At 45.5% G+C, this 13,926-nt stretch overlaps 1 protein-coding gene across 1 annotated transcript in view; it reads left to right on the forward strand.

Moving 5' to 3' along the window:
- The window catches only part of trpc5a (transient receptor potential cation channel, subfamily C, member 5a), a 46,744-nt gene that overhangs the window by 14,059 nt on the left and 18,759 nt on the right, over positions 1 to 13,926 (forward strand). The window contains exons 8-10 of the mRNA XM_068587386.1: positions 9,829 to 9,966; positions 11,430 to 11,628; positions 13,350 to 13,489. Of these exons, the coding sequence (XP_068443487.1) occupies positions 9,829 to 9,966; positions 11,430 to 11,628; positions 13,350 to 13,489 (477 nt within the window). The remainder of the gene's footprint in view (positions 1 to 9,828; positions 9,967 to 11,429; positions 11,629 to 13,349; positions 13,490 to 13,926) is intronic.

Consider the following 13,926-nt stretch of genomic DNA (forward strand, 5'->3'; position numbering starts at 1 on the left):
TTGGTTACAACTCAGTAGGTAAATTACACACACACAGACACACACACACACACCACGGGTTACCCATCATGCCGAGCACCGCTGGAGCCCAAATAAACTCTGTGATTGGCTGTTTGACACACAGGAAGTACTGAACTATGTCCAGCTGGCTGGCACAAGAGTGACGGTATCTTTCACAACACCGCTGCAGTGCATTCTGGGTCGTTGTGATAAACAAGCGCGAGAGGGAGAAGTGTGAACGGAGGGATGGAGAGACACAGGAGGAAGTGAAGAACACTGAGGGAAGGAGAGGAGAGGAGGAAGTGAAGAACACTGAGGGAAGGAGAGGAGAGGAGGAAGTGAAGAACACTGAGGAAAGGAGAGGAGGAAGTGAAGAACACTGAGGGAAGGAGGGGAGGAAGTGAAGAACACTGAGGGAAGGAGAGGAGGAAGTGAAGAACACTGAGGGAAGGAGAGGAGGAAGTGAAGAACACTGAGGGAAGGAGGGGAGAGGAGGAAGTGAAGAACACTGAGGGAAGGAGAGGAGAGGAGGTTGGGAGTCAAAGTGAATTAAAGTGCATATAAAGACTTTGACTCGGGTGAAAAGTTCATACAAAGATAAACAGAAACAATAATTAAGACATAACTAAACAATTATAATGTTGCAAAAAAATCCAAGATGGCGACGGCCAAATATGAAGGTAGATTTGTGTCTTTTTTTACACAAGCAAATTTTTATTTTATAAGTAAATTATCTACAAATCTTTGCTCTCAATGAAAAAATTGCTCTAAATTTAAAAAAAAAAAAAAATAGAATTTGCTCTAAAAAAATTGCCCTTTTTTTTTTTTTTTTTTGAGAGTGTATATTTTTTTGAGAGCTTTTTGTTTTTTTAGAGGGAGCAATTTTTTTTTCAGAGCATTTTTTTTTATTGAGAGCAAAGACCGTGACCTCGCCGTGACCTCGCCGTGACCTCGCCGTGACCTCGCCGTGACCTCGCCGTGACCTCTCCGTGACCTCGCCGTGACCTCTCCGTGGTGTTTCTGCTGCGATCACACTTCTTTTGGAATTAAGGGCTGCCATTTAAATGTGAACTCTGCCTTCACGGATCATCGGTGTTTATTAGCACTGAGGCCAGCGCAACGCATGCTTAAACACACACACACACACACACACACACACACACACACACACACACGTATGCTAAATGTCGTCTCATTGAGTGAAACTGAGACACGCCGCGCTGTGACGGCAGCTGATCAGAGCTGCAGGAGGATGATGAAGAGACGGAGGGATGAGGACGCAGACGACCATTAAAATGCATCTCTGGACCTTTTGGGGCGATGGTCAAACTCATGGTTTTGGTTTGGTCTGCGTTGAGCTGGAGAGTTTGACTTCAGGTATCTCGTCTCTAAACCTGATCGCATCTCATCTGGATCCTCCTGGTTCAGTTCTGACCAGATCATAACGGGATGTTTGGCCCATGAGCAGCCGGGTCCGAGGCCTGGACCTAATTATTCCGGATCCTAGTCTGGCCTTGGCCAGAGAATTAACTAATTCTGGTTTACTAGCCGGGTCCTGTGTTTAACCTGATCCTATTCTGGACCCATCCTTACACAATCCTGGCTAAATCTTAGCCCGATCCTGGTCTAATCCTAATCTCATGGTGGCCCAATCCAAACCAGACATCATTAACTGATCCCGTCCCGACACGAGCTGGGTCCTGGTTTAAGCCTAGTCTTATTCCAGACCAATCCTTCCTCTCCTGTGTCCGCCTTGGCCCGATCCCAACCGGATCTCAACCCGATCCTGGCCCCAACCCAATCCTATTCCGTCCCAATCCCAACCAGCCCTCTGCCAGATCGTTACCTAATCCCGTATTGATCCTCGTCTGACCCGAATAAGTCAATATTTGATCAGTGTGGCTGACTTGTAGCAGGATGATGGGTGTGATGGACCTCCAGTGGATGTTTAAAGATCGGTATTGACATTATTGATTGATTTTACTCCCAACACTCCTGTTGAGTTCATGTTTGATTGTCATTTGTGTTATCAGGCTCACGGGATGCATCATGACGTATGGATTAAACGTTACACTGAGCGTCACACGTTGAGGCCGAGGCTCAATCGACCTCCTTCTTCCTCGTCGCTAAAAGCTTCTTTTGTGATTTCCAGTCGTTTATTTCATATCTGAAGAGCTGTCGCCTCACAGAGGAGACAGGAAGGAAACGAACTGAAGGAAGCGAAGCAGGAGATCCGATGTGACGATGAACCCAAGAGTTCAAACGGAGACAAGTTGCTGATTGACGCCCGTCTGGAGCCGCGAGCCAGCAAACGGCTTCTCGACTCGTTTGGCTTCGAGCAGCGAGGAGAGGAAGTGAGACATGTCCTAGAGGAAGGAGGAGACGAGGAAAGGAAGGGTCGACGCGATGGAGGCAGCTCCGGAGAGGGAAGGAGGGAGGAAAAGATGGATGGAGGGAGAAACCGTGAATCAGTTTTTCCCCTGTGCGTGTTGTTGGCGCGGTGAAGTGTTGCCGGTGTGCGAGAGAGCGTTTGTTAATCCGACAGAGGAAGAGGGAGAGCCGGGCGACGCTCCAAAAACAAGCCCAATTTATTCACTTTCCTCTTTTTGCTGCTGCAGAGGAACAAGAGAGAGGAGGGAGGGAGGGAAGGAGGGAGGGAGGGAGAGAGGAGGGAGGGAGGGAGAGAGGAGGGAGGGAGGGAGGGAAGGAGAGAGGGAGGGAGGCGCTGAGTCTCCATCTATAATACAGCGGCGGTTACATAACGAGTTCAATCTGGTGAAACAACCCCAATATTTTGGATTTCACAATAAAACACCAGCGGTCTGACCTTCGTTTCTCCTCCAACATGCTGCTTTTCTGACATTTCTTCATAATTCCCGGATGATCTGCAACAAATTTCTCGTCAAAACAACTAAATTTGACAATATTACTGGATTAAGTTATAATATACTTTTCCCCAATGCTCATTTTTTACAGTGTAGCTCAAACGCCTTCATGTTAGCTGCCAACGAGTGTGTTGCTAGTCAGACTTCAAAGTGTTGCTTCTCATGAGCTCGTGAGTCTCATCACTCACTTGACTCATTGACTTATTGTTCAATAAGGAGAAATCAGGTTTAACACTCGATATTTAACTTTTACTGCAAAAGCGTTCACAGGGATTTTGCATATTGACTTGAATTCCTTCAGGTGTTGTTTGTAAGCCGACCAGCTGACTTGTAATCCATCACATTGAACAAGTCTGCCTTGGTCCGAGTCCTTGAATCGATCTTCACTTCTTTTCCTCTCACTAGTGCTTTGATTCTTTTTAACATTTTGAATGGACGACTTTTTGACTGGCTTTCATATTTTTAGGTCTTCATGAGCGTGAATAATTAAAGACACTAAGTCGAGCGTGTCCATGTGGTCGGTTTCAGCAGAAGAGTCCACACAGACTCACTTCCTCCTGCTGACATCAGCCGGATTTGAGCAGATAGCTGGCGAGCGCTAGCCGCAGAGCTGCAGAGCTGCAGAGCTGCAGAGCTGCAGAGCTGCAGAGCTGCAGAGATGCAGAGCTGCAGAGATGCAGAGATGCAGAGATGCAGAGCTGCAGAGATGTGTGGCTGCATGGCTACGTGGTTGCGTAGCTACGTGTCGGGTCAGACTGATCGTGAACTAACCAGCAGCTCCTTACAGCGAGCACAGCGTCGTGTAGCATCGTGCAGCATCGTGCAGCATCGTGCAGCGTCGTACAGCATCGTGCAGCGTCGTGCAGCGTCATGCGGCATCGTGTAGCATCGTGCAGCATCGTGCAGCATCGTGCAGCGTCGTACAGCATCGTGTAGCATCGTGCAGCATCGTGCAGCATCGTGCAGCGTCGTGCAGCGTCGTGCGGCATCGTGTAGCATCGTGCAGCATCGTGCAGCATCGTGCAGCGTCGTACAGCATCGTGTAGCATCGTGCAGCATCGTGCGGCGTCATGCAGCATCGTGCAGCATCGTGCAGCATCGTGTAGCATCGTGCAGCATCGTGCAGCATCGTGCAGCATCGTGCAGCATCGTGTAGCGTCGTGCAGCATCGTGTAGCATCGTGCAGCATCGTGCAGCGTCGTGCGGCATCGTGCAGCATCGTGCAGCATTGTGCAGCATCGTGCAGCATCGTGCAGCATCGTGCAGCATCGTGCGGCGCTACAGCGCCTCTCGTCCCGTCGCTGCTCATCAGCAGCTGTAATCTGCTGCTTCATGAACGCAGAATAATCTCTCCGTGCAAAAAATGATCAACGCTGAAAAATGACGACGTCGACATTTTTTCACGCGAATGGAAAGACGGACGAAGCGATTAAGTTGCTGCTCCGTCACGGCGCTCACTGGTTTTAAAAGAGATTACACAACTCAGACCAGCTCACGCGTCCACGACACGGAGCCTCACATGTTGTGCTGCTCATACATGTGCAGAACACGTGCACACGTGTGTTTTAAGCATCATGACGCTGAAGTAGAAGCAAGAAACCAAAACACTCCAAATCTTTGTTGCTGACGTTTTTTATTTGTGACGGACAGGAAGCTGACTCAGCTGAAACACACACACACACACACACACACACACACACACACACACACGGACAGACAGACGGGTGGATGGAGGGAGGACGAGAAGAAAAGAAAAAGAGGTTGGAAACAGGAATGGAGGCACAAAAGAAGGAGTGAGTCACGAGCAGCGGGGCGGAGGAAAAGATCTCTCTTTTATTTCCTGCGTCTCGCTTTAGTAGGAAAACCTGCGGAGAGAAAGATGGAGACGCTGGGAAGAAGGGGGGAGGAAATACAGGAAGGAGAGGAGAGAGAGAGAGAGAGAGAGAGAGAGAGAGAGAGAGAGAGAGAGAGAGAGAGAGAGAGAGAGAGAGAAAACAGAGCGAGCTGTTTGGATGTTTGTGAAGTTCGTGACATCCTGATGAATGACAGCAATCAAAGAGAGACGGAGAGGGAGAAGAGAGGGATATTAAAAAAGAGAGAGTGGGCGGAGTTATTTTGAGGCGCAGCAGACGGGGGAGGAAGAAGGAGAGAGGAGGGAGGAGGTAGGACAGAGGAGAGAGGAGGGAGGAGGTAGGAAAAGAAGAGAGCAAGAGACAGAAACTGAAGAAGAAGAGGAAAGAAGTGAACATCAGGATGTTTGTGTGTTTGGGGTTCTGTCTTTATGCTAAGCTACGTTAGCACCCGGAGCTTCACATGGGTTTATATTGATGTTTATTAGCACTGAGGCCAGACACACACACACACACACACACACACACACACACACACACACACACACACACACACACACACAGCCGTGCTGCAGGGCGTGTAACGATCAGCTGATGTGAAGGTCAAAGGTGACGAGGAGATGAAGGATGGACGGCTGAAGGAAGCGAGGAGAGAAGGAGACGAGGGAGGAGAACATGAACTATAAACTATCATCATTCTTTAGTTTCTTCCTTCTGTGTTTCCTTTCCTTCTGTCGTCTCCCTCTGTTTCCTTTCCTTCCCTTCCCTCGTCTCCTTCTTTCCTGCTTCCTTCTCCTCTCCTTGTTGTTTCCTCTCAGTTTAAAGTGGTCGTTTAGCAAAACCTCTTCTCTCGTTTTCACCGTTTAACCTCAGTTTAACCCGGGATAAACCCCCTGAAACATTCATGTGTGTGTGTGTGTGTGTGTGTGTGTGTGTGTGTGTGTGTGTGTGTGTGTGTGTGTGTGTGAATCATTTAGAAGTCCTCTTCTGTCTGTGGCCTGTGATACCTGCAGTCCTGCTGAATTATACATTAACAGTAGTCTCAATAATAGATGCAGTGTGTGTGTGTACTGACGTGTGTGTGTGTGTGTGTGTGTGTGTGTATGTGTGTGTGTGTGTGTGTGTGTAGTTCAATAATCCGCAGCACTAACTGAATGATGTGTTGCCATTCATGTTTTATTCACCACATTCAAATTAATTATTGCTTTAATTAATCCATCAACAAATGTCTTCAATTAGAGGACTCACACACACACACACACACACACACACACACATACACACACACACACACACACACACACAGTGTTCATAACTTCCTCTCTTGTCGTCACACGTTATTTATTACTTTCTGTAAAGTACACAAACACATAACTGCTGTACACGTAAACATGCGTATAGTACTAGTAACATAAGTATTTACTACTGTACATCGACATCGACCAACCTGATGATGATGATGATGATGATGATGATGATGATGATGATGATGATGATGATGATGATGATGATGATGGTTCCTGCTGTAAAACTCAGGATACATTCGTTCCTTTGTTCCCTTGTTTGTACCTTTTCGCTCCCTGACCAGCAGTGTACAAGTAGAGTGTGTGTGTGTGTGTGTGTGTGTGTGTGTGTGTGTGTGTGTGTGTGTGTGTGTGTGTGTGTGTGTGTGTGTGTGTGTGTGTTTGTGCTGCAGGCTCTCTGAGATTAAGACTTTATCCTCCGCAGTTCTCACATCACTGACCCGCCTGTTAGAGAGAGAGAGAGAGAGAGAGAGAGAGAGAGAGAGAGAGAGAGAGAGAGAGAGAGAGAGAGAGAGAGAGAGAGAGAGAGAGAGAAAATGAATAAATACATAAAGATGTCGACACACTTTGAGTTTTTGAGTCTCTGAGTGAATCTAAATGTTAACATGCTGCCGATGTGATGACATCACTTATTGATGACATCACTCATTGATGACATCACTCATTGATGACATCACTTATTGATGACATCACTCATTGATGACATCACTTATTATAACTTCTTGATGACATCACAGTCTCTTTTTGGTGTCTGGAAGCTCGTCTCACAACTAAAGGTTACGTTATATTTATATACATTTAGAAGTATTTTATGTATTTTATGTATTATATGTATTATAGTATTACTTCTCAGACTGGTTCGTAGGAAGGATGGAGACGGAGGAGAGGAAGGAGAGGAAGGAGAGGAAGGAGAGGAAGGAGAGGAAGGAGACGGAGGAGAGGACGGAGAGGAAGGAGACGGAGGAGAGGAAGGAGAGGAAGGAAACGGAGGAGACGGAGGAGACGAAGGAGAGGAAGGAGAGGAAGGAGAGGAAGGAGAGGAAGGAGATGGAGGAGACGGAGGAGAGGAAGGAGACGGAGGAGACGAAGGAGACGGAGGAGAGGAAGGAGAGGAAGGAGCCCCGAGAACAACTCCCTCATTAGCATACTGCTGCCATAGCAACAGGAAAACCAAACCGGAGCTGCGGGATGGAAGGAGGGAAAAGTGAGGAGAGGAGAGAAGGAAGGGAAACTAGGATGAGAGGAGAGAGGCAGACGGACGGAGGGAAGAGAGGATGAGAGGAGGATGAGCGAAAGAGGAGTTGAAGAAAAGGAAGAAGAGGAAGAGGAGGAAGAGGAGGGAGAGGAGGAAGAAGAGGAAGGAGCAGCCACCTTGGTTTGACTTCTAACACTTCACCTCCTCCCTTCTTCCATTTTCTCCTCTTTCCTGCTTCTATCGTGTCATCCATATAATTAAATCCTGTGTGTGTGTGTGTGTGTGTGTGTGTGTGTGTGTGTGTGTGTGTGTGTGTGTGTGTGTGTGTGTGTGTTGGAGGTGTGAGATGATTAAACTGAGAGTAAAAACCCTCCCGTGCTAACAAAGATAAAAACACAACATCTCATTCATTGTTTCACACACACACACACACACACACACACACACACACACACACACACACACACACACACACTGTTGTGTAATAAACCTGCAGCGACGCCTCTCGTCTGGTTTCTCTGAGAACGATTTGGATCAAACTGATTATGATTATTTATGTATTTCTAGTTTTTATTGTATTATTATCACTCAGATCACCTTTAACTTGATTATTATTATTTTTATTATTATTATTATTATTATTATTATTATTAAGTTACTTAAACTGTTCATCTGGATGAGCTCTGATGTTTCAGCTGCTCAGTTTGTGTTTTACATCTTTTCCTGATGCAACTACATATTTCACAAAGTTTTTATGAAACCAAATTAAATATTTCACAATCTTTTAACTTAACTTGACTTACTAAACTTAACTAAATAGTTTAGAAACTCTTTACTAAACGTATTATTATTAAAATATTTCACCATCTTTTCCTTCTTGTAACCACAATCTTTTCATCAAACGTGTTATTGTACTTTTCCTTTATGTAACTAGTATTTCAGGATCTTTTCCTGAACCTTCGTTGTTTATTGTGAGTTTTATTTTGAAAGGGTGTCAGACGTTAGCAGCTAACGTGAGACTTCACACGTTCAGACGAAAAGCTTCAGAGTCAAGAAGCTGCTTCAGATGTTGTGATGGTAAAAACATGAAAAATAATCCCACTCAGAGATATCATCATCATCATCATCATCATCATCATCATCACCATCATCATGTTCTGTCCAAAATGAAAAATGAATGTGCCAGGATCAATTATTTATAAAAACCAGCCCACACTCGTCAGGAAACAAGGAAGTGTTGAAATGTGCAGCCGCCACCAAATGTTCATGTTCCCTGAACGCAGCGTCAGCGTTTGATTGACAGCTGCAGGTGAAGAACCCGAAGCTGCTGGCAGCTCGTCTCCTGCAGCCGAGGGGTGTTATTCATGCCTCATTCCATGCGCCGCTTGTTTGGGAGTGTGTGTGTGTGTGTGTGTGTGTGTGTGTGTGTGTGTGTGTGTGTGTGTGTGTGTGTGTGAGGTAGGTAACCTGCAGTACAATGCTTAACATAACATGACTTGACATCTGGAGGGTCGGCTGTCAGAGGGACGAGCTGTAATGAGATGTTAATGGTGACCTTCTGTGACCTTTCATGACCTTCTGTGACCCTTAATGACCTTCTGGGACCTTGGAGGATCTTTTGGGCCCTTTCGAAGACCTTTAAGGACCTTTATTGAATCTTTCAAATACCTTTTAGGACCTTGAAGGACGTTTATGAATCTTTTAAGGACATTTTAAGGGCCTTCAATGACCTTAAGGGAACCTTTTGAACCTTATAATGACCTTTTGGGACAAATAGACATTTGGGGACCTTAAAGGAAGCTTCACAGGCCTTTTATGAGACCTTTTGGGGTATTTAATAGACCTTTGAGGATCTTTTGGGACCGTTGATGATCTTTTAAGGACTTTAATGACCTTTAAGGCCATTTAAGCATCTTTTAAGGATCTTTTGGGAGCTTTAAGGACCTTGTGTGCATGTCGTGAGCATTTCCAAGCTTTGCTTTCACTTACGATGTTGCATCTTTCTCGATGTGCTGATCTGCTGCTTCAGATGTGGATTTCAGAATAAAAGCTCTTTTAAGTAAGAAGTGTTTAGTATATTTGTTCATGTTAAGGGAAGAGAGGATGAACTGTGAGAGACTTCAGGAGACGTTTCAGATCAGATTCTCTCAGATGTCGAACAGGAGACTTTGATTTGATATCAAATGAAACATGAAACAGGAAGTGAACAGCAGCTCATTTCTGAAGAAGAGGAGGAAGAGGAGGAAGAGGAGGAGGAAGAGGAGGAAGGAAGTCAGACGTCTCCTGAAAGCTTCAGAGAGATGTTCAGCTTTCATCAGACAGGAAGTGAAGAGATGAACTCAGAGTCACTTCCTCTTCCTTCATTCCCTCATAACCCTAAATGTTCTCTCTCTCTCTCTCTCTCTCTCTCTCTCTCTCTCTCTCTCTCTCTCCCTCGTTCTCTCTCTCTCTCTCTCTCTCTCTCTCTCTCTCTCTCTCTCTCTCTCTCTCTCTCTCTCTCTCCCTCGTTCTCTCTCTCTCTCTCTCTCTCTCTCTCTCTCTCTCTCTCTCTCTCTCTCTCTCTCTCTCTCTCTCTCTCTCTCTCTCTCTCTCAGTTCGTGGCTCAGCCTAACTGCCAGCAGCTTTTAGCCACTTTGTGGTACGACGGTTTCCCCGGATGGAGGAGACGACACTGGGCCGTCAAGCTGGTCACGTGCTTCATCATCGGACTGCTCTTCCCCTTCTTCTCACTGGTGAGGGGGGGGGGGGGGGGGGGGGGGGGGGGGGGAAGGAGGGAGGAAGGAGGGAGGGAGGGGAGGGAGGGAGGGAGGAGGGAGGGAGAGAGGGAGGAGGGAGGGAAGGACGAAGGTGGAGAAAAGTAAGTAGAGGTAAAGAAAATCGAACAGGAACAACGTCAAGACGTGAGGATATGAGGAGGGAGGAAGTGTGTGAGGAAGCAAGGGGCTGAGGATGGAGGAAAGGATGGAGCAAGGAAAGGAGTTGAAGGAGGAATGAAATGAGAAAAGGAGGGAGAAAAGAGAGAATAAAGGAAAAGTGAAAAGATGGAGGACAAAGTCAGGGTGAAGATGGAGCGACAGAGCGAGGAGAGAGAGGACTCGTCGTCTCTTCCCTCAAAGTGAATTTGTTGTGGAGCCAAACTGTCTGTTGCTAGGAAACGGCTGCACGACAACAACAACAGCTGACCTAAAAACCAACAGCGTTGTTGTTGTTGTTGTTGTCTTTAAAACAGGAAGCAGACGGCTTCTGCTCGATCATTAAATGAACTAAAAGTGAATTTGTTTCCAGAGATGAACGCAGTTTGTTGACTTAAAGCCACCGGTGTTGTTGTTGTTGTTGTTGTTGTTGTTGTTGTTGTTGTTGTTGTTGTTGTTGTTGTTGTTGGTGGTGACGGTGGTGTTGTTGTTGTTGTTGTTGTTGTTGTTGGTGGTGGTGTTGTTGTTGTTGTTGTTGTTGTTGTTGTCCGGACGATAATGTTTTTCTTTCTACTAAATTGAGCCGCAAAGATTTTAGGATGAATCGATCTCAAACTGAATTATCGTGAAAGTATTTTAGTATTTCATGATGGATTGTAGTAAAACTGTTTTGTAGTATTGTGAAGTATAAAGTAGCAGAAATGTACCTCGAGTACACGTTGTATTTATGATGTATTTAGTGTTTAAGTACATCCTAAAGTCAGCTTACCTAATTAAACGTCATTTTAAAGTTCACGGCTGTTACGTTTTTTTGACATCTTTCTTAAATTAGGAAGTAAAAGATGTTTTAAACTCTTAAACTCTTAAACTCTTAAACTCTTCTAGGTTTCTTGTCATTTTTTGGGGTTTAATCCGACGTCGTCCTCTCTTCTCTCGTGGTGCGTTCAAGGACTCACAGAGAGCGCGGGACAAGAGAGCGTTTATCAATTCACTTAATGTGATTAAGTTATTAAGGTTTTAATTCTGTAAAGAAAGTGCTCGAAAGCCTCTGTGGCGTGACTCGGAGGCAGCAACAACAACAACAACAACAACAACAACAACAACAACAACAACAGCAACAACAACAACAACAACAACAACAACAACAGCAATGCTTCATGACAATACGAGGTGGCGGCTGAGCCGAGGGTGAACGCGATCAAGCGCACCTTCCAGCGGCTCGGTGAGGGACCTCGCTCGTCCGGTGTCTCTAATGTCTTCGTCTTCCTCGTCTTCCTCGCCAGATCTACCTGCTGGCGCCGAAGAGCGGGCTGGGCCGCTTCGTGAAGAAGCCCTTCATCAAGTTCATCTGCCACACGGCGTCCTACCTGACCTTCCTGTTCCTGCTGCTGCTCGCCTCGCAGCACATCGCCCGCACCAACCTGCACATGCAGGGACCCCCACCCACGCTGGTGGAGTGGATGATCCTGCCCTGGGTGCTGGGTACGTATGCCGGGGTTGTATAGAAGCCTGTGCTGCGTGTGTCGAAGCTGCATTCTCTCTGCTGACCACCAGGGGGCGACTCCTCTGGTTGTATAGAAGTCTATGCTTCATGTGTTAAAGCTGCATTCTCTCTCCTGACCACCAGGGGGCGACTCCTCTGGTTGTATAGAAGTCTATGCTTCATGTGTTAAAGCTGCATTCTCTCTCCTGACCACCAGGGGGCGACTCCTCTGGTTGTATAGAAGTCTATGCTTCATGTGTTGAAGCTGCATTCTCTCTCCTGGCCACCAGGGGGCGACTCCTCTGGTTGTATAGAAGTCTATGCTTCATGTGTTAAAGCTGCATTCTCTCTCCTGACCACCAGGGGGCGACTCCTCTGGTTGTATAGAAGTCTATGCTTCAAAAAGAGAAAAGAAATATTTATAAATAATCTTAAAAAAAGAAGAAATCTCGTGCTTTATCCGTTAATTTTTTACTTTTATTGCTTCTAATGACTCTGAGTGCATCTACAAGTGTGTGTGTGTGTGTGTGTGTGTGGGTTGTGTGGGTGGAATGTGTGTGTGTGGGTGTGAAAGTGAGTGATTGCATCTCCATATTCTCTCTCTGAGATGACATGATTTCTAAAACCATAACCAGGATCACGAGCAGGAGAGAAACCATCTGCTCCTCTTCGTCGTCTCTTCCTCTCTTTGAAACTCGGCTACAAAAACGCTTTTGACAACACAACGTTGTGCGTCGGCCGCTCATAGAAGAAACACACGCGATGCATTGGTCCTTAAATAGTTCAACACAACCTCCTTCATTACAAACAATCACACAACAGAAAGCACAAAGATGAAATACATGCAGATTTCATTTTGTTGTCGACATAGAACATGTGTTTTACGCCGCTTCATGTTTTTTACGTCATTTTATGTTTTTTACGTCATTTTATGTTTTTTTACGTAATTTCATGTTTTTTACGTCATTTCATGTTTTTTCCGTCATTTTATGTTTTTTACGTCATTTCATGTTTTTTTACGTCATTCTATGTATTTAATTTTTTTTTACGTCATTTTGTGTTTTTACGTCATTTTATGTATTTTTACGTCCTTTATCACTATTTGTATGTCTTTTCCGTCCTTTCATGTCTTTATGTCCTTTGTGTACTCTTATATATTTTATATATTTCTTGCAGTTATTTTTTTTCCATGTTTGTGTTTATTTCATTTGTTTGTTTTCTTTTCCATTTGCTCGTGTTGTGTATTTGATGTTTTGTCGTATTCTTTGCTTCATGGTACTTTTGTGTCTCTGCTTCTCTGTAGAGAACTTTGTAAACGTGGTTTTGAAGCTGCTGTCTGAATAAAGTTATTATTGTTGTTTGTGTTGACGCGCTTCATCATCACAACGTCGATGGAGCTGAAGATGAAACTGTTCAATACAACAAACTAAAATATCAGGAAAACTACGCTGACTTTATGGTCAGGAGGGTTTTTTTTCCATCACAACTTTATTCGCACTCAAGAAGAGCAGAAGCAACACAACACAAAACAACACAAAACAACACAAAACAATAAAAAAATAACTGAATTTTTTAGAATAAAACAGACTTTTGTCTGAAGAACAAACAAACCGCCCGAAGCTGAATATGCAGAATACTCACCGAAATAAACAGAGCGGACTGAAAGCCCATGATATCAACGTGTGTGTGTGTGTGTGTGTGTGTGTGTGTGTGTCTCCAGGCTTCATCTGGGCAGAGATCAAGGAGATGTGGGACGGCGGCTTCACAGAGTACATCCACGACTGGTGGAACCTGATGGACTTCGCCATGAACTCGCTCTACCTGGCCACCATATCGCTGAAGATCGTGGCCTACGTCAAGGTAGAGGCCGACCTCTGACCTCTGACCTTTGACCTTCAGGGGGAAAAATAAGGCGGGCCAATAAACGAGACGGAGAGTTTTCACTCGGATGCGATAACAGTTCTCTGGGTTTCACAGCACAGCTTTCATCTTTAATGTGAATATGCAGACATATAAGATCTATGTGTTTATTAAGCACACACACACACACACACACACACACACACACACACACGCCAGACGGCCGGGCCATCTGCAGCAGCTGTGAGTCACTGATGATGGCGGGTGGCCCTCCTACTCAGGTCCTGTACACACGTACAGATATAAAGTACGCACAAACACACAACTGTATCCTTACATGCATTCAGTAACACGCACACACACACACACACCTACACACACACACACACAGATACACACACAGACAAGCAGCAGCTGGACGCAGGAACCTCTGTGAA

Source organism: Clinocottus analis, unplaced genomic scaffold, assembly GCF_023055335.1.
Source record: "Clinocottus analis isolate CAN_PGR_092001 unplaced genomic scaffold, fCliAna1.0.p SCAF_21, whole genome shotgun sequence".
Taxonomy (NCBI): Eukaryota; Metazoa; Chordata; class Actinopteri; order Perciformes; family Cottidae; genus Clinocottus; species Clinocottus analis.